The sequence below is a fragment of the Eupeodes corollae genome, chromosome 2 (genome assembly GCF_945859685.1).
Source record: "Eupeodes corollae chromosome 2, idEupCoro1.1, whole genome shotgun sequence".
Taxonomy (NCBI): domain Eukaryota; kingdom Metazoa; phylum Arthropoda; class Insecta; order Diptera; family Syrphidae; genus Eupeodes; species Eupeodes corollae.
In genome coordinates, this window is record NC_079148.1 from 147,005,753 (window position 1) to 147,030,112 (window position 24,360).

General features: G+C 35.6%; 2 protein-coding genes across 2 annotated transcripts in view; one reads left to right on the forward strand and one right to left on the reverse strand.

Moving 5' to 3' along the window:
• Positions 1-23,610, forward strand: part of LOC129944346 (fringe glycosyltransferase) — a 183,778-nt gene extending 160,168 nt beyond the window's left edge. The window contains exons 5-7 of the mRNA XM_056053709.1: positions 18,065-18,203; positions 22,794-22,974; positions 23,078-23,610. Of these exons, the coding sequence (XP_055909684.1) occupies positions 18,065-18,203; positions 22,794-22,974; positions 23,078-23,313 (556 nt within the window). The 3' untranslated portion in view covers positions 23,314-23,610. The remainder of the gene's footprint in view (positions 1-18,064; positions 18,204-22,793; positions 22,975-23,077) is intronic.
• Positions 16,689-18,007, reverse strand: LOC129944347 (uncharacterized). The gene has a single exon (XM_056053710.1). The coding sequence runs from the start codon at positions 17,927-17,929 to the stop codon at positions 16,730-16,732; it is 1,200 nt and encodes a 399-aa protein (XP_055909685.1). The 5' UTR covers positions 17,930-18,007; the 3' UTR covers positions 16,689-16,729.
• Positions 23,611-24,360: the final 750 nt, after the last annotated feature.

Consider the following 24,360-nt stretch of genomic DNA (forward strand, 5'->3'; position numbering starts at 1 on the left):
AAATTGTCAATTGAAAATTTGAACATGTGTGGACATCGCAATTCAAATCGGAGTGAAAAACATGCACGCCACCTCCCAAGAACTGCCGGGACAATTTTAGTTCCGTCATTGGTACCACACAAATTGTTTACCTTTAATACTGCAGGCTTTTCTGTAGTACTATTTTTTTGTGTGTTAAGCTTGCGCCACACGGAACCAAAAGTGCTGCAAAACCTAAAGAGACCACCAACTTGCGATTGTCTGTTTGTAGACCATCTGTGGTCATCATCTTGTCTTGTTGCCGCCACTGGCAACGCCGAACTCCGGCAGTTAACGATGCTTCTGGCTTGGGAGGTTTTGTTTGGCCTGATTAGGACGGTTTATACAACAGCCGCCGTCGTTATGGTGTCGCCGTCGTCGCCAAGTTTGAAAGGAATTGTTCCAACACGGGCTGTGCCTTGACTTCGACTCTATATATAAATGCACTGCCCACAAATGGAACTTAATTAATGGTGGGTGTGAATGTTCGATTCTGCCCTAATATTGGTACTGCTGCTGCTGCTCTATTTGGTTTCAGGAATTGACTGTTTTTTGTGAAGTTAAAATACCAAAAAACTGCAAATGGTGCAAAAGTTGTAAGCTGTCATTCGATTGTTGGAGATTGCATATCGGTTTTTCCAGAAACAGACATCGAGAGAGCTGAAAGTACCTACCACTAGACCCACCAGTTTTTTTCCTAAGACGCAAAATGGAATTTTAATGATGGATGGTTTTAGTGTAGGTATATACGTCCTAAGCAAGCTGCAAAACGTAACAAACTTTCATAATGACACACAACATCTGAACTCAAGCCATTAGCCTTTCGGACCATATACGAGTATATGCATGCAGAAATACATTGATTGGGTTAGGTTTTAAAGGCACCATAAGATCCAGAATGCATTAAATTTTACAGCCACAAGTTTCAGGATAAGATACCTATTCATGCATAAATTATATTTTTACGATGACGCATTTAGGAGAGATAAATAGAGTGCTTGGGCTCTTTCAGCTGGGGATGTTCTTTAGGTATATTAAAAACATTTTCTGGAATGGACAATACCTATAACTTTTAAACATATATTCAAGTTAAGTTAATAAATTTACATTTGTTTCAAGACAAGAGTGAACGCAATAATTCAAAAAATCAAATCATTTCGAACGATCGTTAAAAAATAAAAACATTGGGCTTGGTCAGAGTCAGAAAAGATACAAGATAAATAACGACTGTATACCTTTTAGCTTCATTTAAAATGGAGCTCTAATTTTTGTTTAACGATTATGCTCTGACCGTACTTTAGAGATTTAAGTTAAGCGATTGCAGAATTTATTATTTTTGATGGATGTTTATTTATGTATTTATGTGGAATGGATGATGGAGGTTAATGGAAATTATTTTATACGGAATTCGAACAGAGAAGATATGTTCAACGATATCTATCAATTTTATTATGAGTTTCTTTTTTTGAAACTCGATATCAAAGGTTTGTGGATTAAAAATGAAAAAAAAGATAAGATTTGAGGAACACCTGGGAAATTAAGAAATATTTATAAGTTAACGATTATGTTAATTTTAGTAACGGAGTGTCAATAAATATGAGTCTTGGAATTTAGAACGTTTTTTAATTAGAAGTTGGAAGATTGTTAAAGTTTTCGGAATAAATATATTTTCTGTTTTTATTTGGCCCCGGAAATGTGGAATATTTATGCATAATGTAAAAGAAAACTATTTGTTGTTCATTTCAATAAAAAAAACTATCTGACCTATTCCTGTTTTGCTTTTAAGATAATTTTGTCAATTTTCCTGAAGTCCATTCTTTTGAAGTTTATTCCATTCCCACCATATCCTCGCCATCTACATTAGGAGTGATGTTGCTTAGCAGCTCTTACCACAATATGGTCTTTGCATCAATTCTTTTTTAATGAGCAAATCACTGACTATTGTTTCCTTTATCGAAGCCCTAATCTAGACAGAGTATAAACTTCTCGTGAATTTGATGCTTTGTCTGATTCCATCCAAAGTATTGTTTCGTCCATTCCTCGCACTGAAATCGTTGTTACGGGCGATTTCAATGCACACAATTCTTCATGTCTCAACATTCGGGCCAGACAATATCCGAAGGAGTGTGTGCTGAGATCTTTGCTGAGTTGAATAACCTAAATCAGCTGATCAAGGAGCCCACTCAAATACCGGACAAGGTAATTCAAGCAGAAAACACTCTTGGCTTGTTTCTTACCTCTGCTCCTGATATGTATACTATTAGTGTTCTATCTCCTCTAGCCACATCTGACCATCGTGTTATATCGCAAATTTCTCGTGTCAAAACTTCTCAGTTAAAGAAAGAGCTCCTAGGGGAATCGTTTGGCAATACGAGAAAGCCAACTCGTACGGTCTTAATAACTATTTTAAGATCTTTAACTGGTCACTATGCTTCCTCGATAGTGACGTTGACGCCAGCGCAGATATTATCACAAGTTTGATTCTCCTGGGAATGAGAACTTTTATCCCGAATACGGTTAAAAGCATCAGGCCTTAGGAAAACGCATGGTTCGATGCGAGCTGTAAAGAGGTTGTTAGGGTCAAAAACGTAAGTTTTCGTTGTTAAGTTAAGTTAAGCCAATCCAACTGAGGAAAACAGGAATAAGATCAGGCAAGCCGGGAAGGCCTGCAACGTCCATGTCATCGTAATGTGGCGAGAGTCCTAAAAGATCTTAATACACATATGTTTATCCGCTTGTTCGGATGGTATCCCCACAAGAAGAGGTGTTCGTCAACGCTGGAAAAACCACTGCGTAAGCTTTTTCATCTGTCCTACTCCTCAGTTTTGTTCCGAGCTGATGGCGTCGTCCCAAAAAAGTCGAATCTTCCTCACCCTCTAATTATCGACCGATTGCACTTACGTCCCTTCTTTGCATGGAAACGCTGATAAATTGTCAGCTTAAGAAATATCTCGAAGATTGGAACCTTCTTAATGACCGACAGTACGGCTTTCGCAGCAATAGGTCCACATATTGATCTCATGGTTCATCTCACCGAACAGTGGAACAAATCTTTACATCGTTTTGGAGAAAGTAAGATTATTGCACTTGATATTTCAAAAGCATTTGATAGAGTTTGGCATCAGGCTCTCTTATCGAAAATGCGTGCTTTCGGCTTTCACGAATCCCTGCTTCATTGGATTAATAATTACCTTTGGGATCGTTCAATACAAGTAGTATTGGATGGGTCCAAGTCTGCAAACCACACAATAAACGCTGGAGTACCCCACGGCTCCGTTCTATCTCCAACACTCTTTCTCATTTTTATAATTGATCTCCTGTCTGCAACTTCTAATCCAATACATTGTTTCGCTGACGATAGTACTCTTACATCCCTCTTCTACGGATGTGGAACTGGAACAACAAAATATGACAAGCTCATTAAATTCCGACCTAAACAGCATTTTTGATAATGCTTCGAAAACGTAATGCTGCCCTGTATCGTTAAAGCGAAATATACCTCCCTGCCATTAACCATAAATGGCAATTGTTTCGAGGAAACTGAACATCTCGATATTCTCGGTATGTGTATCACCAACCACCTTTTGAGGAATGATCACATCCACGATATCGCCAAAAATGCCGCAAGATGTTTGGGTTTTCTAAGGCGATGCAAAAAGTTTTTCTCCCCCTCTGATCTAGCTGTTAGATACAAAACTTATATACGTCAAAAGCTTGAGTGTAACTCCCATATCTGGGCTGGTGCATCTGCAACCGACTTAAGTCTCTTGGACAGCATTGAACATAGAGCATTTAAATTAATCATTCATAAAACAATCATAGGATCATTTAAGTCTCTTGAACATAGTCCTAAAGTTTCTTGTCTCACGCTTTTTTATCGTTTTTTAACGACTTATGCTCAAGACAGTTGCATTCCTCCCCTTTAACAATTCAACCGTAATACTCGCACTTCTAGGAATGCTCATCAGTACACCCTCGAGCCCAACTTTGGTCGTTCTGTCAAGTATAGAGATTAGTTCTTTAGCCGTACTACGTGAATGTCGAATGCCTTACCACACTCTGTTTTTGCCAGCTATTACAATATTCAGGAATTCAAAACCAATGTGCACCAACAACTCCTTTCAACCTCTATCTCTTTCCTAGAGCTCCCACTGTATCTTTACATAATAAGGGTATATATATCCCCCTTAGTGTGCGCTTATTATAATAAAAAAGTTAATTTTTATTCAGATTTCAGAATTTTATCTTCTCTATATCCTGCAAAATTTGAACAAGCCGAAAATTTTTATTTTCTCAAGAACCTTATAGATTTTTATGAATTTTTTTCTAGGATTTGAATTCTTTTAAAAACATAGAAAAATTATTTTGTTTTCTATTTTAAAAAAATGGAAATTTCTTTTGTTCTTAATTCGATATCTCGTTAAAAAAGTTCAAAATAAGAGGGTATGGAATTAATTTTCGTCCAACTATCCAGTCCTTTCCTTCTGAAACTTTTCAGCCGTAATACTCGAACTTTCAGAAATGCTCATCAGTTTAATATTGAGCTCAATTTTTGGTGTAAACTATAGAGTATAGAAAATCTTTTTTAACCGTACATCAAGAATGTTGAATGCTTTCTCCAACTCTGTTTTTCTTCCCTTTTTCATATTCAAAACTTTAAGACGATTCTTTTGTAACTTAAAATATCTTTCTATTCGCTTTCAGCACTAAATTTGTCATATCAGAGTAATATTCAAACTGTCTGTCGGTTTCTTGCAAATTTTTAGCACAGTGTGACCGGGATATCGCCAAAAGTCTTAATCTAGGCTAAGACATCAAACTTGTATGAAATAAGTTCCATTTGAATTTTTTTTCTTAAAGTAAATTTTTGTCGATTAACAAAACATCTAAATTTGATATTTTTATGTGAATTCTTTGAAATATTTTATAAACAAGGGCTTACTTTCAAACTTGTCTCTTTTTGAAGCCAGATTCCAATCAAGTTACTCCACTTTAATGAGCTTCCAATAAATTCTCTAAATATTCGATTAGATTTTGTAAACTCTTTTACCGTTAATGGCAAACATGTTTCTTCTCAAATATGCGCTGTCAATAGGTCCATAATATACTCAAAGTACTCTATAACTAATCAGATTTGGCAAAAGACTTAATTAGCTCTCCTTTCAAGTCATACAAATCGAATCATTAAACTATTGGTAATCTTAAGAAATCTATAGTAAGTTGTTACTTATTTTTTTCTTCTTCTGTTACCCACTGCTTTATGTAAGTCGAATACCGTCATCTCGGCCATCAGCAAGATCATTCAAATGCCAATAATAAAATACCAAACATGTTCGAAGTTTCAATTTTAATGGGGTTTCATTAAGGCCCCCTTTCGAACGTCTAGGAGTTTCTTCATATCGGCTTTGAGTTTTTTTTGTTGCTGGTCTGCTTTTATTTGATTGTTCAGTATCAAGAGTGTTACAAAATAAATCCACAAAATTACGGCCATCAGTTGCATTTATATATCTTAATTGCCGTGCAGATCAGCTAGCGAGAGGAGGGCCTCAGGCATATAATAAAAATAACCTGGACTCTCTAGGAATCTCTCTAGGAAAGACATAAGACTCCTTAAATCCTTTCCTTTTGCTAACATCCCACGATAGCCATCACAATCACCGCCATCACCATCATCATCATTATTACCGTCATCCTCAGCTGCATATAAGTGGTTGTAGCTCGGCGCGTCGGACGGCTGGCGGACTCAGGGCCGATAGAAATCCTACACACTCAGTTTGTTTCGCTGCATGCATATTAATCTGGAAGTTTATTGCTACCATTGCGCGCTGCAGAGAGTAATTATTTTCTCCCCAGAAGATCCGTCGAACTATTTGCAATCAATTTAGTTGCACAGTTGTCCGTCGCATCCGTCGTCGTCGTCGACGTTGATGGTGGCGGCGCGCAGCGGCAGAGTTAGTAATTATTTTGTGGAATTTATTACCCGTCGAGCAATAATTAAAACATTTCACTCTGGATTTGAATCAGCAGCAGCGCAGCGTCCAGCGCAGAGCAGCAAGCATCGAAAGAGCAGCAGTCATCAAATGCCGGACTCGAAAGATCGCCATCATTAAGTACCGGAGAAATGACTTTGGCGGAGTTGAAAACTTGTACACGGAATCCTTAAATTTATTCATATTAATTATTTTATGAGAAAATGTTTCTGTTTTTTTTTGTCGTTGTTGTTGTTGAGTTGGTGCTCAAAAATTATGACAAAGTGGAAAAAATATCCAACGCAACAGGTTGCCTGATGATGTCGTGGATAAATTAACGTAAGGAACGCAACATACAAATTTGCATGATCACTTTAAGGCAGAGCGTGTTTCATTTTTAGTTCGTTACATTAACTAAACCTCCCTTACCACCGCCGCCGCACCTCTTAAAAATTCTGACATTCCATTATACACATTAATACTTAATTGAGTAGTTCCATTTACTGATTGACAGTTTATTCAACAGATAAGTTAATGGACTGTGGGACGTAGTATGAACGCGCGAATCATGTTTGTCCGCCTTTTTATATATACATACGTATGTAACGAAGCCTAATGGCGGATTGACATAACCAATGATGGACGCAAAAAAAAATAACCAAGCAAAGTTTAAAGCCAAACATCACTTTAAGGTATGATTTCAATCGCAAAAATCTGACAAGTGGATTTTGGACTGATGGAATTCTGACACATTTCGTTGGAAGGGATTTATCATAATGTTGGATCAACAACCGCGGCGGTTGGATGACGACGTAATGGCAACGGCAAGAGATATCGTGATGAGGTCGATCTTTGCAGATGAACAACTTACTGTCTGTCTGGTCTGGAAAGGTTGATTTTCTTTTTATGATCGTGATCAAATTTTGTGATACGATACGAAAAACTTTAAGTGCACAGGTGAATGAGCTTCACATTGAGAAGTTCTTACTTTTAATTGTTCGATTAAGAGAAGGTTAAATTCGTAAACACAAATTTTAAAGGAAAATCAGTTTTTTTTTTGTCAAATATCGATCAAGAGGTGTTTGATGAATTTGGATCTCCAAATTTTTTGTACTTCCTTATTCGAAATGTTTTACGAATACAATACTTTCCATAGATACATTCCAAGTAAAAATACATTCATCCTTACGTATTGTAACGATTACGATAGATGTTACAAGCTGGCATAAAATTGTAGGTCCACTAGAGTCATATATGTCGAAATGCGATATATGAAGCAACGTATCCTGCTTTTGGGAGATTTCATCAAGAAAGACTGAAGAAAGAAACGTCACCGCCGTAAAAACGACCTTATGTTACGCAAAGATCCGCGGCCTTCCTCTACTGCGCTGTCCTGTGGGTGTGAATTCGAAGACTTTCCCGGCCGGAGCATTGGTTTCCATGCGCTCTACATGACCCAGCCATCTTATTCGTTGGACTTTTACCCTTCTGGCTAAGTCCACGTCGCTGTACAGCCCGAACAGCTCGTCGTTTCATCTTCTCCTCTACTACCCTTCGATGCATACGGGACCGTAGATCACACGATGAACTTTTCTCTCGAACCGATCCAAGGTGATTTGCTCCGCTTTTGTCATAGTCCATGCTTCTGCACCGTACAGCAGGACGGGGATGATAAGGGTCTTCCACTCAATTGCTTTCTTAGTCCAAAGCAACAGCGGTTAGCAAGAGTTATTCTGCATTTGATCTCAGCGATGGTGTTGTTTTCTGAGTTTACAGCGGAGCCTAGGTAGACGAAGTCCTTGACTACCTCAAAGGTACGTCTGTCGATTGTGACGTTTTGACCAAAACGTCGGTGTTGTATGTCCTTTCTAGACGACAGCATGTACTTTGTTTTGCCCTCATTAACCGCTAAACCCATTTTTGCCGCCTCTGCCTCAATACTCACAAAAGCCCCATTGACATCACGCTGAGTTCTTCCGATTATGTCAATGTCATCAGCATATGCCAGTAATTGGACAGACTTTTGAAAGATAGTGCCTCTAGTGTTGACTAAACCTTTTTTGACATCAAAATGTTCTGTTAAGTTGTTTCCAACCTTTATGGAGCAGCGTGAATTCTCCATGGTCATCCTGCACAAACGGACGAGTTTGGCAGGGATGCCAAAACTAGACATGGCTCTATACAGCTCGTCCCTGTAGATGCTGTTATATGCGGTCTTGAAATCGATGAAAAGATGGTGGGTGTCGATTTGGTGCTCTTGAGTTTTTTCCAGGATCTGCCGTAATGTAAATATTTGATCAACTGTGGACTTTCCTGGTCTAAAACCACACTGATAAGGACCTATCAGGTTGTTGACGATGGGCTTTAGACGTTCACATATTATGGCAAAGAAGATTTTATAGGCGATGTTAAGTAGACTTATTCCTCTATAGTTGGTGCAGTTTAGAGGGTCTCCTTTTTTCAGGATCGGGCAAACAATACTGAGGTTCCATTTATCAGGCATGTTTTCTTCCGACCATATCTTACAGATAAGTTGGTGCATGCTCCTAACCAACTTATCTCCAGCTGCTTTAAAGAGCTCGGCATTCAAGCCATCTGCTCCAGCGGCTTTATTAGACTTCAGCTAAGATATGGCAATCTTTACTTCGTCTAAGTAGGGAGGACTGGATTTTTGGCTTTTGTCGTATATGTTGAATGTATCATCATTCTGTCTGACAGTGGAATTCAGTTCGTCGTCGCCGTTATACAGTCTGTAGGAATGGTACTTCCAAATCCTCAGCATTGACTGCGGTTCCCCTATGATGTTTCCACTTTCGTCTTTGCAGCCTTCAATTCAAAGTTTATGTACCTGTGAATTTTGTTTCACCAGTTCATAAAACTTTCGAACTTCATTCCTGTTTTTAAACCTCTCAACATCTTCGACCGCAAGCTTTTCATGCCCTTTCTTTTTCTTTCTGAGAAGTCGGTGTTTTTCTCTACTCTTCGGTTCATAGAGCTTATGAGCAGCTCTCGTCCTTTTATGCAGCGCCGCTTTGCGTGCCTGTTGTTTGGCTGAATTTGCCTGTAGACATTCCTCATCAAACCAGGGGTTTCTTGTTGGTGGCTGCTTGAAACCCAGCACATCACAGGCGGCTTCTCTGATTGCATCTTGGTAATGTTGCCAGTGGTTTTCGATACATTCTGTTGACGGCAGAGAATTTCGAGAGAGGTTACTTGTTACTCGGTGAAAAGCATTTGGCGATTTCTGGTGATTGTACCCGTTCGACGTTGTACCTTCTCCTAGCACCTCCCTGTTTTGCCTTGGGTCTGGAAACCCGAAGTGCTGCCGTCTACCATTTGAACATCAAGCTGAGATCATATGAAAAAAAACTCTCATCAAAACTTAGCAGCGAAAAAAAACACATCGGACACATTCCGTTCTGCCATTTTTTAAACTTCGTTAAGTTTAAGACTTAATTAGTTTAAAGTTAAAAAACTTTGCAAGTAGAAAGACCCTAAAAATGTAGAAAAAAAATATTAAAATTTCCTCGTGTAAACTTAGGTTAAGCTTAGCTCAACTCATTGAGAACTGGCACTGAGTCTTTTTGGATTTTGGGGGTTTCAAATGAGGTTCGCAAATGCATTCTTCCCTTTAAATTTCAGTCTCAAAAACTTGCTTCTACTAAGTCAAAACAAACTGATAAATAATTACATGTTGGAATCATTTTGAACAGTATTTGACAACTATTAAACGAACCCAACTTATCTCTAGATCTTGTAAGCTCTCATACCTTTCTAAACGTTTTTCTTTTTTATTTTTAAACCTAAGTAAAAACAGCTATCACCTCTTGCAAGTGTAGGCTTCGAATATAGAAAGACTAATTTCACAATTCTACCGCCTTTGATCTGTCATCATAAATCTGACAGCCAGAGTAAAAAATCGAGTTATGTTGCAAGTAGTGCGCATTTAATTTTTTCTTTCAAACGCCTTTATTTTAAAAAAACGATTTGTGGCAGCAAAGCCAACTTGTTGGCAGTTTATAAACTCTAGTACCCGAACCTATACTGCTGGTGATCTAAATTCAAAGCTCTGCACTGCACACTCTCGGACTCTAATATTATTCCAATTATCCCCCAGGTAAGGTAAAAACATGAAATATATGACACTCAAGCGGTAATCATCTCGGACATCAATTAAAAACATAAATAATTTCAAAGCAATTTTGTTTTTATTATTTGTACGCTGCTCTGAGGTTTTGATGAAGGAAGTGGACTGCAACTGTTGCAGCAGCAGCAGCAGTAAAAAACACTAAAACAGTGGCTCAAGCAACGCGTATTGAAGAAATTGAGTGTAAAACAAGCGCACTTCCACTGCACATGCGCAGCGCACAGCTCACCATCCCTTTTCCATCATTCCAAGCCATCGCCATCGCCATCTATTTGCCACTACCAAGAGTCCAGTACAGGTTCAGTCTGCAATTCAGTTCAGTGGCCATTTGTGCGAAGCCTGCAACAGCAGCAGCAGCAACACCACTTGTATAATTATTAGTTCCATGACAGATAATGACCCCTCGGTGCACCACCACCGTGCAACACACCTGATTTTATTTTACTTGTTTTATTTATAAATTTTCACTGACTTAGCGATTTGGTTTTTATGATTGGAGTTCTGGTTTTAAGACCACAAAACTGTCAGTGAGCGTTGTTGTTGCCTGCCGCTGCCAGAGTCAGAGGTTTGGTTTGGCATCTTTCTGTAATAATATTATGTTGCGCACTTATAAAAAAGTTGCAAGCAGCCATATACATTAAGGCAGAGAGCACTTTTCCGTGATATGTAAGCGGTAGCGGTAGGTAGAAGAAGTACACACTACCGACCGGTGTGTGTCGTAAATTCGCAACTGCAAGCAGTGTAATTACAATTTTTATGCGTTTCGCTTTACAAGAGCAGAAAACTGCAAATTCCAGAACCGTAGTCCGTTCGTTCCGTAGTCGTTTGTCTTATATAGCTTTTTGTCCCGTCGTCGTCGGTTGCGTCTTCTAGATGAACATAGATACAAATAAATGTAATGTGTGGTAGCCTCCCTATCTTCTACGAACTACTCCGACAACGGATATCAGAGCAGGCTTGATGGAAATTGAAATGGAGATGGAACTGGACCTGGAGACGAGACGCTATATAATAGACCGCAGGATGGCATTGGACTAATTGGAAATTACGAGTTGAACTATCATCATCTTGGAACTTGGAGACGCGACGACGCATTTGTGTCGACAACGATGATTGTACTGTATATAACTTTTGCAATGAAGTCTTGATGACTTTAGGCCTCCCCTTAGGGTGCCAAGATAGAATGCAACGATTTGCTTCGGCAGCGGTCGTTGGCGGCGGTGTCTCTCTATGTGATTAATCTCCAGCTCGCTCTAGCTCTGGAACAAGTTGAAGAATTCAAATGACTTTGCTAGTTCTATAAATCTAGAGCAAAGAACAGAGATATATTATTTTGTTTGATGAAAGATTGAGGGCTTCAAGTCGAGAACAGATGGTTGTATAGTATTTTTTTTTTTTCTTTTTTGAGGTTAATGAATCTTTAAGAACAATTTAAATCTTTTAGCCTGGAAGATTGTCGGTTCAGTCTTCGTCGCAGCTGGATATCAATATAGAATTTTGGAATTTTCTTTTGTAGTACGAGTATCATTATATTTTTTAAATGATGAAGATTTGTTATGAGTTGATTATGATTAATCATTTCAGGTGCGATGTGGGTGTCTTGACTTTTTTGTGTTGTTTATAGCTTGGACCTAAAATTTGATTGTGTTTCGTATGGAGGCGCACCTTTCTCGTTTAACAGACAAATAAAGCTGGAAACAAATTGGTTGTGAGTTATTTGTTAAAAAATAATACAATTTTATTTAAACGGAATGGAGGTCTTTGTCTGCTTCGTATGCCTTTTCTTCTTTTTTGTTAAATGAAGTTCTCATGCGATTTATTGTATATTTTATGTGGATTGTCAAACTAATCCACTCATGTACAAATTACAAATGAAATTTAACGTCATTTATCTTCTTTTTAATGAACTTAAAAATAAGACACATTTTGATATATTATAAGTAATGTTATACATATGTGGACCCGTAATAAAGGTTTTCAAGGTATGTTCAAGGCTCACCCAGAGCATCGCTTTCTCCGCATTTGTTTCAATAATAATTTGTTTTTAAAGCGATTTGTTCATTTTCTTGTTTAAAAAGAAAGAACAAATTTATGGAGTGAAAAATTTGTAGCTCGAAATTTAACAATTTTAATAACGGAAAGTCTCGTAAAGAACCAAACGTCCAAGTTTAGAAGTCATTTTTTATGATGATAGTTACTTTGGAGGATTTTCAATTTCTCGCAAGGGAAAGTCCTCGTGAAAGTTAGTTTGAAGTGAAATAGGCAGGTGTTGACCCATGTTTCGCACCAGTTCAAGAAAAGTTCAAACTTCAACCTTTTCAACGCTTTGAGTCCATATAATAGTATGTAGTGAGCCTTTTCCAATTGATGTGAACTTTCCATAGACTATAAATTAAAAATGTGGTAACTTTGCAACATACTCCTATAAAAAGATTACAAAATTGTAATAATAAACGGTCTCGAGCCCAACTTCGGTCGTATTGTCAAGTACAGAGATTCGGTCTTGAGCCGTACTATGCGAATGTGGAATGCCTTACCACACTCTGTTTTTCACAGTCATTGCAATATTAATGAATTCCAATGTGTCCTTTAAACATCTTTCTCCTCACACTGTGTCTTTACAATGTAAAGGTAGTAATATCCCCTTCAGTGTGCGCTTATTATAAAAAAATCTGACAGCTGAGAGTCTAGGTTTAAACTGTCAGCTGTCAGATTATTTAATCGATGATTCCAAGAACGAAAATAACGATATACTCGAACAATTAGATCAATAAAGATCTCTTGTGAAGTATTGAACTTCCATAAAAGAAAAAGAAATAACTTCAACCTATGACGCCTTTGAATCGTCTTGTTTAAGTCTTTTGAAGCTTTGATTAAACATAATAGGCTGTTTAATTCAATGTTTTCAAGTTTTTCAAGACTGATTAAGAGTTTGTTTCTATTGTGACAAAGTGCTGGACAATGTCCTCTTGCTCTTCCTCATTTCTGCAGTTCTTGCACTTACCATCGATAGTAAGCTGCATTCTCTTTATATGGTAAGGTTGTCTACTGTTATTGCAGACAAAACATTGGCTTGAAAGATACTGCTTTGATCGGGAATTCTGAAGGATTTGGCAAGATTGAGTGTTTCAGAAAAAATGTTACCTACTCCAGCATCCATTTTGATCCCATCAGGATATTGTTGAGTTAATAATGTGTGGAATATTGTTTACTCATTTGTTCCTATCAGTGAAAATAGTGCTAAGGGGTTTATTGAAGTTCAGGCAGGGTGTCATGAAGTCTGTAATTACATTGTTCCCTATGTAAAAAAATCTTAAGCCCTTTTCCTGATGGCGTTCAATCAGTTGTTCTGAAAAAATGTATGCATTCTCTGTCAAAGTCTCTTACTGCACTCTTTGAACTCTCTCTTTCCCAAAGTATGTTTCTTCATAATCGAAAGATTCATTATTATTTCCCATTCATAAACAAGGCAATAAAACTGAAAATAATATTTATAGACCTATTGTTAAACTTTCATGCATCCCAAAACTTTTTGAAAGCTAAGTTTATAATTCCGTTTATTTCCATTGCAAGGCCTAATTCTCCCCGGCTCAACGAGGTTTTCTTAAAGGTGGATCCACTAACTAACTTAAATGAATTTATATCCAAAGTTTTGTCAGCCCTTGAGAATGGGAACAAAGTTGATGTTGTATACACTGATTACAGCAAAGCCTTTGATAAAATATCCCACAAGATAATTTATCTCAAACTTAAAGCCCTAGGCTTTCCATCTATCTTCATAAACTGGATAAGCTCTTTCTTTGCGAATAGAAAATATAGAGTCCTCTTCCGTAACTCAGTCTCCAGTACCATACATGTAACTTCTGGAGTCCCACAAGGTAGTCACCTTGGCCCCATTCTCTTCGTCTTATCTGTTAACTAAGTCTGTCTTAAATTAAAAAAATTCACATGTCCAAATGTTTGCTGATGATAAGAAATTTTTTAAGATATATTCAACTCCATTTGATTCCTTACTTTTTCAAAATGATCTTAATACCTTTTTTGTTTGGTGCTTATATAATTTCCTAGAGTATTGGTAAATGTAAACAAATGACTTTGTCTTCAATAAGCATGCCAAGTATGGTCTCCCTTTTAAACCATTCACTCAGAATTGAAAATGTTCAAAGACGTTTCGTTCGATTTGCCTTACGTGACCTTCCCTGGGATGATACATCCAACTTGTCTCCATATATTTAGACACAAAATCGCTGGTATATTATTTGCTCACAAATAGTTCCCCGGCACTCCTGAGTGATATTCATCTTAACAGCAACCTTCGAAAGCTACGATCTGTCTCCCTTTTCTATATCCCTCATCCCCGGACTAATTACGGGCACTTTGAACCAATGTCTAGGATTCTTCGTCACTGCAACGCTGCTATACCAGTCTTCGACTTAAACACTTCCAAATCCCATCTGAAAGATACCCTTTACTTTTTCCAGTTTTGAGTGCTCATTTTTCGTCCCTTTTAGTTTAAAGTCTAATACAATTAAAATTGTTAGTTCTTGTACATTAAAGGCCACAAGACCGTAAAGCACTGCTTGCAGCAGTTTCTTGTACATATTGGTAAAAGATTGAGTATTGCTTCTATTTCCATAGTGCGAGTGGTTCTCATCGCCGCTGTTATGACAATATATGCTATTTTTTGTACACTTGTGACGGTTTTTCGAACCTCTAATTAAACAGTTTATATTTTAGAATCTAAGTAATCTTAGAAATACATATAAACCCGATAATTATTTCACGTATTAATATCAATGAGCCTAAAACTCTTGTTTTAAAAATTCAATTTTTGTTTTTGAATATTTTAATGTCAGTTTCAAGTCCATTTCTCTAATCTCCCTTAAAACGGGAGCCTTCTAAAAATCAACCGCTCACACGTATAAAATACCCCATCTACCCGATTCAAATCTTTAAACACGTTTTTCTCGAAGTGTGATTTCTCAATGTTTGCTTTCTAACTCACTTAAAAGGAAATGATTTTAATGTCTTGAAATTTTAAATGAGTAGGTACTTTTCAATACACTGACATTTTAAATTGGATGAAAATTGAAGACTTGACATAAAACAAAAACAATTTTTAAGGCAACAAAGTGTAGTTTTAGTTTCCTAAAAAAAAATCACTAACCACTTTTACCCCAAAAAATGTTCAAAAATTATCGAAATTTGTGGCAACTTAATTGGTAACGGGAATATAAGAAAAAAGGATTAAACATTTTTATAATAACTTATAATTTCCCGTTATTTAAGTATTCAAAAGCATCTCTTTTAAATTCAACAACTTTTCTCTAAAAGAATGGTCACCGTAATTGCTCGTCAATATTTTTGCTATCTGTCGTAACTTTAAAACTATGCTGAATTTGAGAACTTAACTTAAGAGTCTTTTTGTGTAAAATTGAATGTACTTATTGATAAAGTTGTAAATAATAAAAATTCGACTCTAAATTGAAAATAGAAGCCAAAACAACAACAAATCAAACAAGAAGGCTAAAATAAACGTATTTTAAGCTTTCCTATAGACTTAATGAGAGATAAATATTATTTCATTATAAAAATCAAAGGTCAACTCATGCAGGGACATAACTTAAGTATTGACCAGCACCATATAATTCCAGGTTAACATTTTTTCAAATTCCTTCAAAATGTTTTCGGAATTCAAAAATTAAAAAAAAATATTTTTCATTTCAATCCCTTGACGAAAAAATATGAAAATAAAAACAAAAATTCCTTCCAACAAATATTAAATATTGTAATTATAATATGATGTCGTCATTTATATTTTTCATTTGTATACAAAGCGAATTCATCACTCAAACTGAAATATATCCTTTTTTGAAATAACATAAATGTACACCTGATGGCATTGCATACCTTTGTGCGTAAATATGTTTGCTTTTGTTGTTGTTTTTTGTCTGTGTAAATAATAAATTTCAATTAAAACTGTCAAAATACAATCGAAAGAATGTCAAAAGGACTTTTGATTGAAATATTTTTGTCATTTCGTTAAGCCTCTGATGATATCGAACCTATGATACGAAGGCGAAAGAGAACGAGTTGACAACAATCCAATTTTGTGTTCATCAAAAAATACGTACGTTGGAAAAATAAGTGAAAACCCTGCATAACACCGTATCAAAGTTCCATCAGAGGTTATGACAGTAAAAGAATATAAAAACAACAACAACAACAAAAATAACTTCAGGCTTCATATCGCATGCTTTTCCCTTCTCTTAATTTAATCCCAAGCCAAGAATTGAAATTGACACAAAATGGTTGGGCTTTTTTGTAATTTCAGTTCGTTTGTTGTTGAAGAAGAAAAAGAAGATGCAGGTTGCGTGTGTTTCAAAACCAAACAGAAAAAGAAGAATGTTAATCGGATTTGTCGCTCAAATGAGGCATATTCAATGACCTCATGAGGGAGAAGTCTAAAGCGGATGACATTCTTCTTTTCGAGTCTCAATCCCCACGGTTTGGAATATGAGCTTAATGAAGAGATTACGAAAATAGATCAACATTTTTTTTTTGTATTTATTAATTTGAAACATCAAACAAAACATCAACCTTCACGATACATTTTACCATGAAATCCCTTGAAGAGTTTCAATTTCTTGTTTGAATAATAAGGCAAGTTTAGTTGATCGCCGAAATCATCCAAGAGATTTGATTTATGTAGAGTTTTCTCTTCAGGGCGTATGACAGTGTGCTCCCCACCACAAGCCCTAGGTCTGTCTTCAGGTATACAAAAATGGGGATGTTCTAGATCATTGGTTGGCGCTGGCCTTGCCTTGGAACCTTTAAAACCAGCCAAAAGGGGAACTGTAAAATCTTTGTCCTTTTGACAAACTTGAGTGGTACAGCAGAGGCATTGCAAGTGAGTCAGAATAACTCCCGCAGCTTTGGGACATTGTTCGTTTTTAATTACTGTTTCGAGTTTCTTATTAATCTCCGACATTCGATCGATTATGTACTTTTTCAGAGCGGGCATATGAAGTTTGTCCAATTTAGCATCCATCATTTCCTGAATTTCTTCCATTGTCTCAATGAATTCATTTTGATGTTTGTCCAGCTGATTTTTGACAGCCCTGATTTCGGAAAAGCAGTTTTCTATTAGAGGAATCTTTTGATACTCATCTTGGGCTGTGTTCAGGAAGTTCTGAAACTTCTCGTTAAGAATAGAGATCATTTTCTCGAATTCAAAAATTCGGTCTATAACTGGAGAAGTGACACGACGCATGAGTTTTTTGAGGAAAGCCTGATTTTGAAGAAGATTACAGGCAATGAGATTGTTCTCATCACACGGCACACAAAGATCTTCACAATCTGAACTGAATGATGAGTCCTCATCCCCAAAAGGTCTGCCTTGTGACCTTCTGAAATGCAGAGGTTTGGCAACTGGAGGCTTCTTACACTGTTCCATAGCTTCTAAATGTTGATTCAAATCAGATTCTGTTTTATTGATCCGTTCTGATAATTTGTTGATTTCTTCTTCCATTTTCAAAATATTCAAATCACTCTCGGTCTTTTCATCTGCACAGGCTTCAAAATTAATTTGAGGATCTTCAGCTCGACATAACATATCTCGTATAATTTTGATTTCAGGTCCTGAAATTTCAACAAATTCTGTTCCGATTTTCAATTTTTCTATGATTATCTTTAAAAAACTATGAAGAACTGCAAGTTGAATGTGACCATAAGGAGTTGAGCCTAAAGCTATTTTAAGCATTTCCTCAAGGGTCAATATTAGACAGGATGACATTTTAGATAAAAATTTTAATGATCTTCAATTCAATTAATAAGGAAAATAAATGTTTACTTTTGAAATATTTTGTTTTGATTGAAGAGAATTTCTGAAGAATTGAGTTAATTTTGAATTGTGTTTCTTTTTTTTCAGATGGTTTTGTCATTTCGACGATGATAACTACGTTAATGTTCCTCGACTCGTTCGACTTTTGGATGAATATAGCCCATCAGTGGATTGGTATTTGGGTAAACCGAGTATTTCGTCACCATTGGAAATTCATTTGGATAATGTAAGTATCAAAAATCTATGCAATTAAATAAACTTCTTCCAGGCCTTCATTAAGTCTTCATTTACTCTTCGAATATTGCTGCTTTACTTTTCGGCCTAAATTTTACTTTCGAACTCTAAGTGTGAATCGGTGCTGTGATAGTTTAAGGGTTTTGTGTATAGTTCATCAGGTCTTAACAATATTTTAATGCTTCTGAACCGATATTTGACTGGTGTATGCCTTGGAAGTTGCAACAAAATCCATTTTGATAAGATTTATTTTTATCAACAAATGTGTGGCTTATCGGTTTTTTTCCTCTTTTTCTTAAATAGATCAGTCAACATTCTCAAATAAGCTATTCATTGACTTTCTTTGGCGATCAGAAGATTGTTTATCTACTCTTCTTCTATTACAACTTCTACTTCTTCTAATTTGTCAGCTTCTTGTTCTTCTGCTTCTGCTTCTACTTCTTTTACTTGTTCTACGAATTCTATTTTTTCTACTTCTTCTACTTTTTCTACTTCTTCTACTCCTGCTACTTCTTCTCCTTTTTTCTAAATAGATCAGGGAAGATTCTCAAATAAGGTCTTAATTGACTTTCGTTGGCGATCTGAAGATTTTTTATCTATTCTTCTTCTATTACAACTTCTACTTCTTCTGATTTGTCAGCTTCTTGTTCTTCTGCTTCTGCTCCTGCTTTTACTTCTTTTACTTGTTCTACTTGTTCTACGAATTCTATTTTTTCTACTTCTTCTACTTTTTCTATTTTTTCTACTTCTTCTACTCCTTCTACTTCTTCTACTTTTTTCTAAATAGATCAGTGAACATTCTCAAATAGGGTATTCATTGACTTTCCTTAGCGATCTGAAGATTTTTTATCTATTCTTCTTCTATTACAACTTCTACTTCTTCTAATTTGTCCGCTTCTTGTTCTTGGTCTTCTGCTTCTACTTCTTCTACTTTTTCTACTTCTTCTCCTGCTACTTCTTCTACTTTTTTCTAAAAAGATCAGGGAAGATTCTGAAATAAGGTCTTCATTCACTTTTCTTGGGTATCTGAAGATTGTTAATCTATACTTCTTCTATTACAACTTCTACTTCTTCTGATTTGTCTGCTTCATGTTCTTGGTCTTCTGCTTCTACTTCTTCTACTTTTTCTACTTCTTCTCCTGCTACTTCTTCTACTTTTTTCTAAAAAGATCAGGGAAGATTCTGAAATAAGGTCTTCATTCACTTTTCTTGGCGATCTGAAGATTGTTAATCTATACTTCTTCTATTACAACTTCTACTTCTTCTGATTTGTCTGCTTCTTGTTCTTGTTCTTCTGCTTCTACTCTTCTTCTTTTACTTGTTCTACTTTTCTACTTCTTCTAAGTATTCTACTTCTTCTACTTGATCTACTTCTTCTACTCCTTCTACTTCTTCTACTTCTTTTACTTCTTCTACTTCTTCTACTTCTTTACTTCTTCTACTTCTTTTACTTCTTCTACTTCTTCTACTTCTTCTACTTCTTCTACTTCTTCTACTTCTTCTACTTCTTCTACTTCTTCTACTTCTTCTACTTCTTCTACGTATTCTATTTCTGCTACTTCTTCTGCATCTTCTACTTCTTCTTTTTTTTCCACTTCTTCTACTCCTTCTTCTTCTACTTCTTCTACTTTTTCCACTTCTTCTACTTCTTCTTCTTCAGTTTTTCTTTAGCCTTTTCTTCTTTTAAGTATCGAACATTTGTTTGCGTTGCTTCTTCTTTAAATCATTAATAGCTGAGAAAATGTTTTACTTGCTCTGTTTCAGGACTTCTTGAGTTTCGTAAAAATCGCAGCTAGATGACTACCCTTTTTTTGTATCAATAAGTTCTTTAAAAGTCTTGTTATCTGATTGTCTAGACGCACTGAAAATTTTGAAAAAAAATTTGAATTTTGTTGCTAAATATGAGTTGTTTTACTTCTGAATTATACGTTAAGCCTGAACCAATTTCTTTTGAAGTCGGTACAGTTTCGAAAAAGTGGTCTTCAATCATTAAACTCTAAATCCCAAAAAGCTGTACGCATTCATTATAAGTAAATATTATTATTTACTACCTCTTTCAAATAGCTCCTCTAGTTCCAGCTGCAGTCTTTTAACTCTTCACTCTGTTGTAGACTTTTCTGACTTCCGAAACGCTTAAAAAAGATTTATGTATATTTTCTATAACCTCTTGAAAATTGCTCTGCATTTGCGAAAATGTTAAAAATCGACAGCTGCAAAATTGTTAATATAGTGCTTAATCTCTTTAACTCCATTAAACCCGTCCAATTTAATATTTATAGCTACTTATCTACATAGTGCTTCAATATTTTATTTATTTGGACTTCTGAAATTGATCGTTTTTTTTGTTTGCTTGTGTTGGTTAATAATTCAAATCAAAACTTATATAGCTTCTCGTTTTTCAACAATTCCATATGTGCACACTTAATACATTTTTATCTTTCTAACTCAATCGAAAAGGTTTTAGTTTTTGTTGTTGCTTTGTTTCTTAAATAAAACTAATGGGTTTTCTAGAGAAGTGATCTTGCTCATATAGCATCTCATAGAGTCATGGTTTTTATAACCTAACCTTACCTACAGAAAAGTTCGTTCGATACCATCTTAAATTCGGAACCATTAGTTTCGGATTACTTTGATTTTTCTCTTGTAAAAATGAAGCGGCGGTAGTATACTCGATGGTGATGGTTGTGGTGCTGTTTGAATGGTCTGGAGTGGCTCTGACTGCCTCTTCTCTATGAAAATGAACGCAGCTTACCATAATAATTTAAGTCATCTTAGACCACTGACTTCAGAGCCACTGGAACGTTACTTATGGTCGAATCAATATATTTCCCCTTTATCCGTTGCTGAAACATGCAATCACTTATAAATAATATTCCTTTGGCTACCGAGAGACCGACAGACCGACCAAACCGATCAACCGACCATACCGACCGACCGTATACCGACCAAACCGATCGACCGTAAACCGCTTACCGGTTATTATCCTCTTCTCTTTGATTTTTCACTTTGGTTGCTTTATAGTCTACCATCCAGGATCACCGTGGGTATAGTTTATTAAATTGGGAAGAGATCTCCTTAAATTGCACATTTTCCATGACATGCTATTAATCTCCGTATAACCAAACCGAACCGGTGATAATCCAAATCGAGTCATTAATAATTGATATGATCGTTGCTCATGCGCACTGCGCAGCGCATTCGTATAATCATGATCGGTGCGGTCTCATTGACTATGTAAAGAAAACCCTCCTCTAGCCTTGTTTTCTACCCATGATGGTTTGAGAGTTTCATTTTTCATTGCTCATTATCGACGACTCGAAGCGACTTCGACTGACAGAGAAAAGAGGAAAAACATTTCCAATTCCACCTCCACCTTCACCATGTGGTGATGACAAATGACAGTTCATACGTCAACTGTCATTTTATTTGATCTTTTCAATTAGTATAACGGCGCGATGCCAGCTGAAGTTGATGTCATGTTGGATGCGCATTGTATGTGCATCAGCAGCAGGTAGAGTATAGACCTATATGACCGACACGGAACTCACCTTCGTTACCACCGCCCGTCTTTGACGGACAGCCATAAGTGCGTTAATCAAACAATAACCGTGTTTTGGAAACAAAGTGTCAGGTTGTGGTTTTTATTCTTTTCCCTCTTCTCGTTCTCTTCGATTGGAAAATTCCTCCCTCCATTTTTGTTTGTTCTTTTTTGTAAATTGAAAAAGATTCATGTGTGCGGCAAGCAACGACTATTCATTGTTTGTGATATATCGACGCATGCCACGGGACTTTACCGACTTCACGGGTATACTCGTATATGGCTTGTGGTTTTAGTGGATGGGCTGGTGCTGTCCTGTGGTCTTCTTCAACTGAAGGCTAGAGATGAAAAATTGTTCGTATTGTCTGTTTGGTCTCGGCAATATAATGTCGGTAATACAATTTGACGGTTTGTTTTTCGCTTCGCTTCAATTAATATAAATGTACCACCAACATGCCGACCGCAACCATTGAGCCGCAAAAAAGAGCCGCCGAATTCTGTTTCTTTTTGTTGTTGCGAGGTGAGTTGAAAGTGAGTGATTGTTTTCGGCTGCAAGTTGTCTAGTATTTTTTTTGTATGAATAAATAAAGAAATTTAATTACATCGCCAAGTAATGAAATAATTAATCAATTTTTGGAAATTCCATCGACTTCGGATGATTTTCGTACATGTGGGGAAGTGCGTTACAAAACCACTTTTCTGCAGTCGGTGCGGAAGAATTTTTCGAAAGTTTCGTGTGGGAATAATTTTGCAGTCTTAAAGTGCCACAGCTTCATTAATCACAATCAACTGATTGCACTTGTTGCGGTGCCAACACAAATTTTTGTAATCCACGCATAATCTTCTGCACAATTAATCCTTCAGGCCGCCTACATTTCGAAAACTGGGTCTCTCTTCTTTTCGTTGTATTTTCGTACCTTGCACCAAAAGAAACAGAAACAACATTTTTGTAATCAAAAAACTAATTTCGAGCCTTAACACCCTTTTTTTCACTGATCCTTTTTTTTTAATTTAATTTTGCGTTGTTTTTTTTCGTTTTGACAGAAAAACTCCTCCTTACCGACGAACAAGAAGATCACATTTTGGTTTGCAACTGGCGGAGCTGGCTTCTGTCTGAGCAGAGCGCTCACATTAAAAATGCTACCGATCGCCGGTGGCGGGAAGTTCATTAGCATTGGGGATAAGATACGATTCCCCGACGACGTTACAATGGGATTTATTATCGGTGAGTTGTTTGTCAAGTTTCTTCGATCTTGTCTTCATTTATTTCTGTAGATCGATGGTTTTTATTAATTTTTTTTATTTTATTTTTTTTTTCTTCTGCACAGAACACCTGCTTAAAGTCCCCCTCACAGTTGTGGACAATTTCCATTCGCATTTGGAACCAATGGAGTTTATCAGACAAGATACTTTTCATGATCAGGTGTCGTTTAGTTATGCCCGGATGAAGAACGAGTGGAATGTTGTCAAGGTCGACGGGTTCGATCTGAAAACCGATCCAAAACGATTTTACTCGTTGCATTGTAATTTGTTTCCATATTTTAGTTTCTGTCGTCCAAGGTGATTAAGTTTTGAATTAAAGTAGATTTTATTTTTGGGATTCAAAATTTTGTGGGTTGAACATTGTATTTTTTTAAGGATGATCTTTAAAAAATCAAAACATACACAATTTATTCTTTTTTTTTGATAAACTTATTTTCTTTTGGTGCAGAATTCTTTTTATTTTTTAAAAAATTCAACCCACATTGTTTCTAATTTTTGTTTTGTTTAATTTCTGGGTGCAACTTTATTTATTTCCTAATTTCTTATTGTATTTGAAAATGTATTATAAAATGTCACATTAGTTTAAAACAAAAAAAACTTCAGTTTGAAGTTTATACCTAAAAAATATATAAACAAATTCTGTTAAGATAAAAGTTAGTTTAAAACTAACAATAAAAAAATATTTATCTGTGATTTAAAAATTTAAGATTTTGTTAAATTGAATTAAAAAAAATTAAATCAAATGTAAATAAATAATTTATAAAAATTCCATAATTATTTTCTCAATTTTATTGTTATTTATGAGAAAAATTAAATAATAAAAAATACTAAAAAATAACAACAACAAAATCTTGCCTTCCAATAAAATAAATTACAATAAAAATATGTAAATTCTATAGAAAATCAATATTGCAATAAATAAATTGCAATAATTTTTACGAATATAAACTAAATAAATACATACCTATACATAAATAGTAACGATCTTCCACAAAACTATTAAATATTTTATTATATCAAAATAAGATATTTTTTTTTTAATTGTGCTTCCTTTTATTTATAATGTTAAAAATAAAATAAATATTATTATGTGTTTTTTTGCTTTGTAAATTTTATGTTAATCTAGTCTCTTTAAGAGAAGAATTAAAAAATAAAATAAATATAAAAACAATTAAAAATTTGTGTATAAAAATATAAAATGTTTTTTTTTATTATTATTATTTAAATAAAAAATCCTTGTAAATAAAATATTATATATGAGTTTATGTAAGAAAAAGTGATGGAAATATATTATTGTTATACATATTATGCATTAGTAAAAAACCCTTATGAGAAAATAAAAGTTATA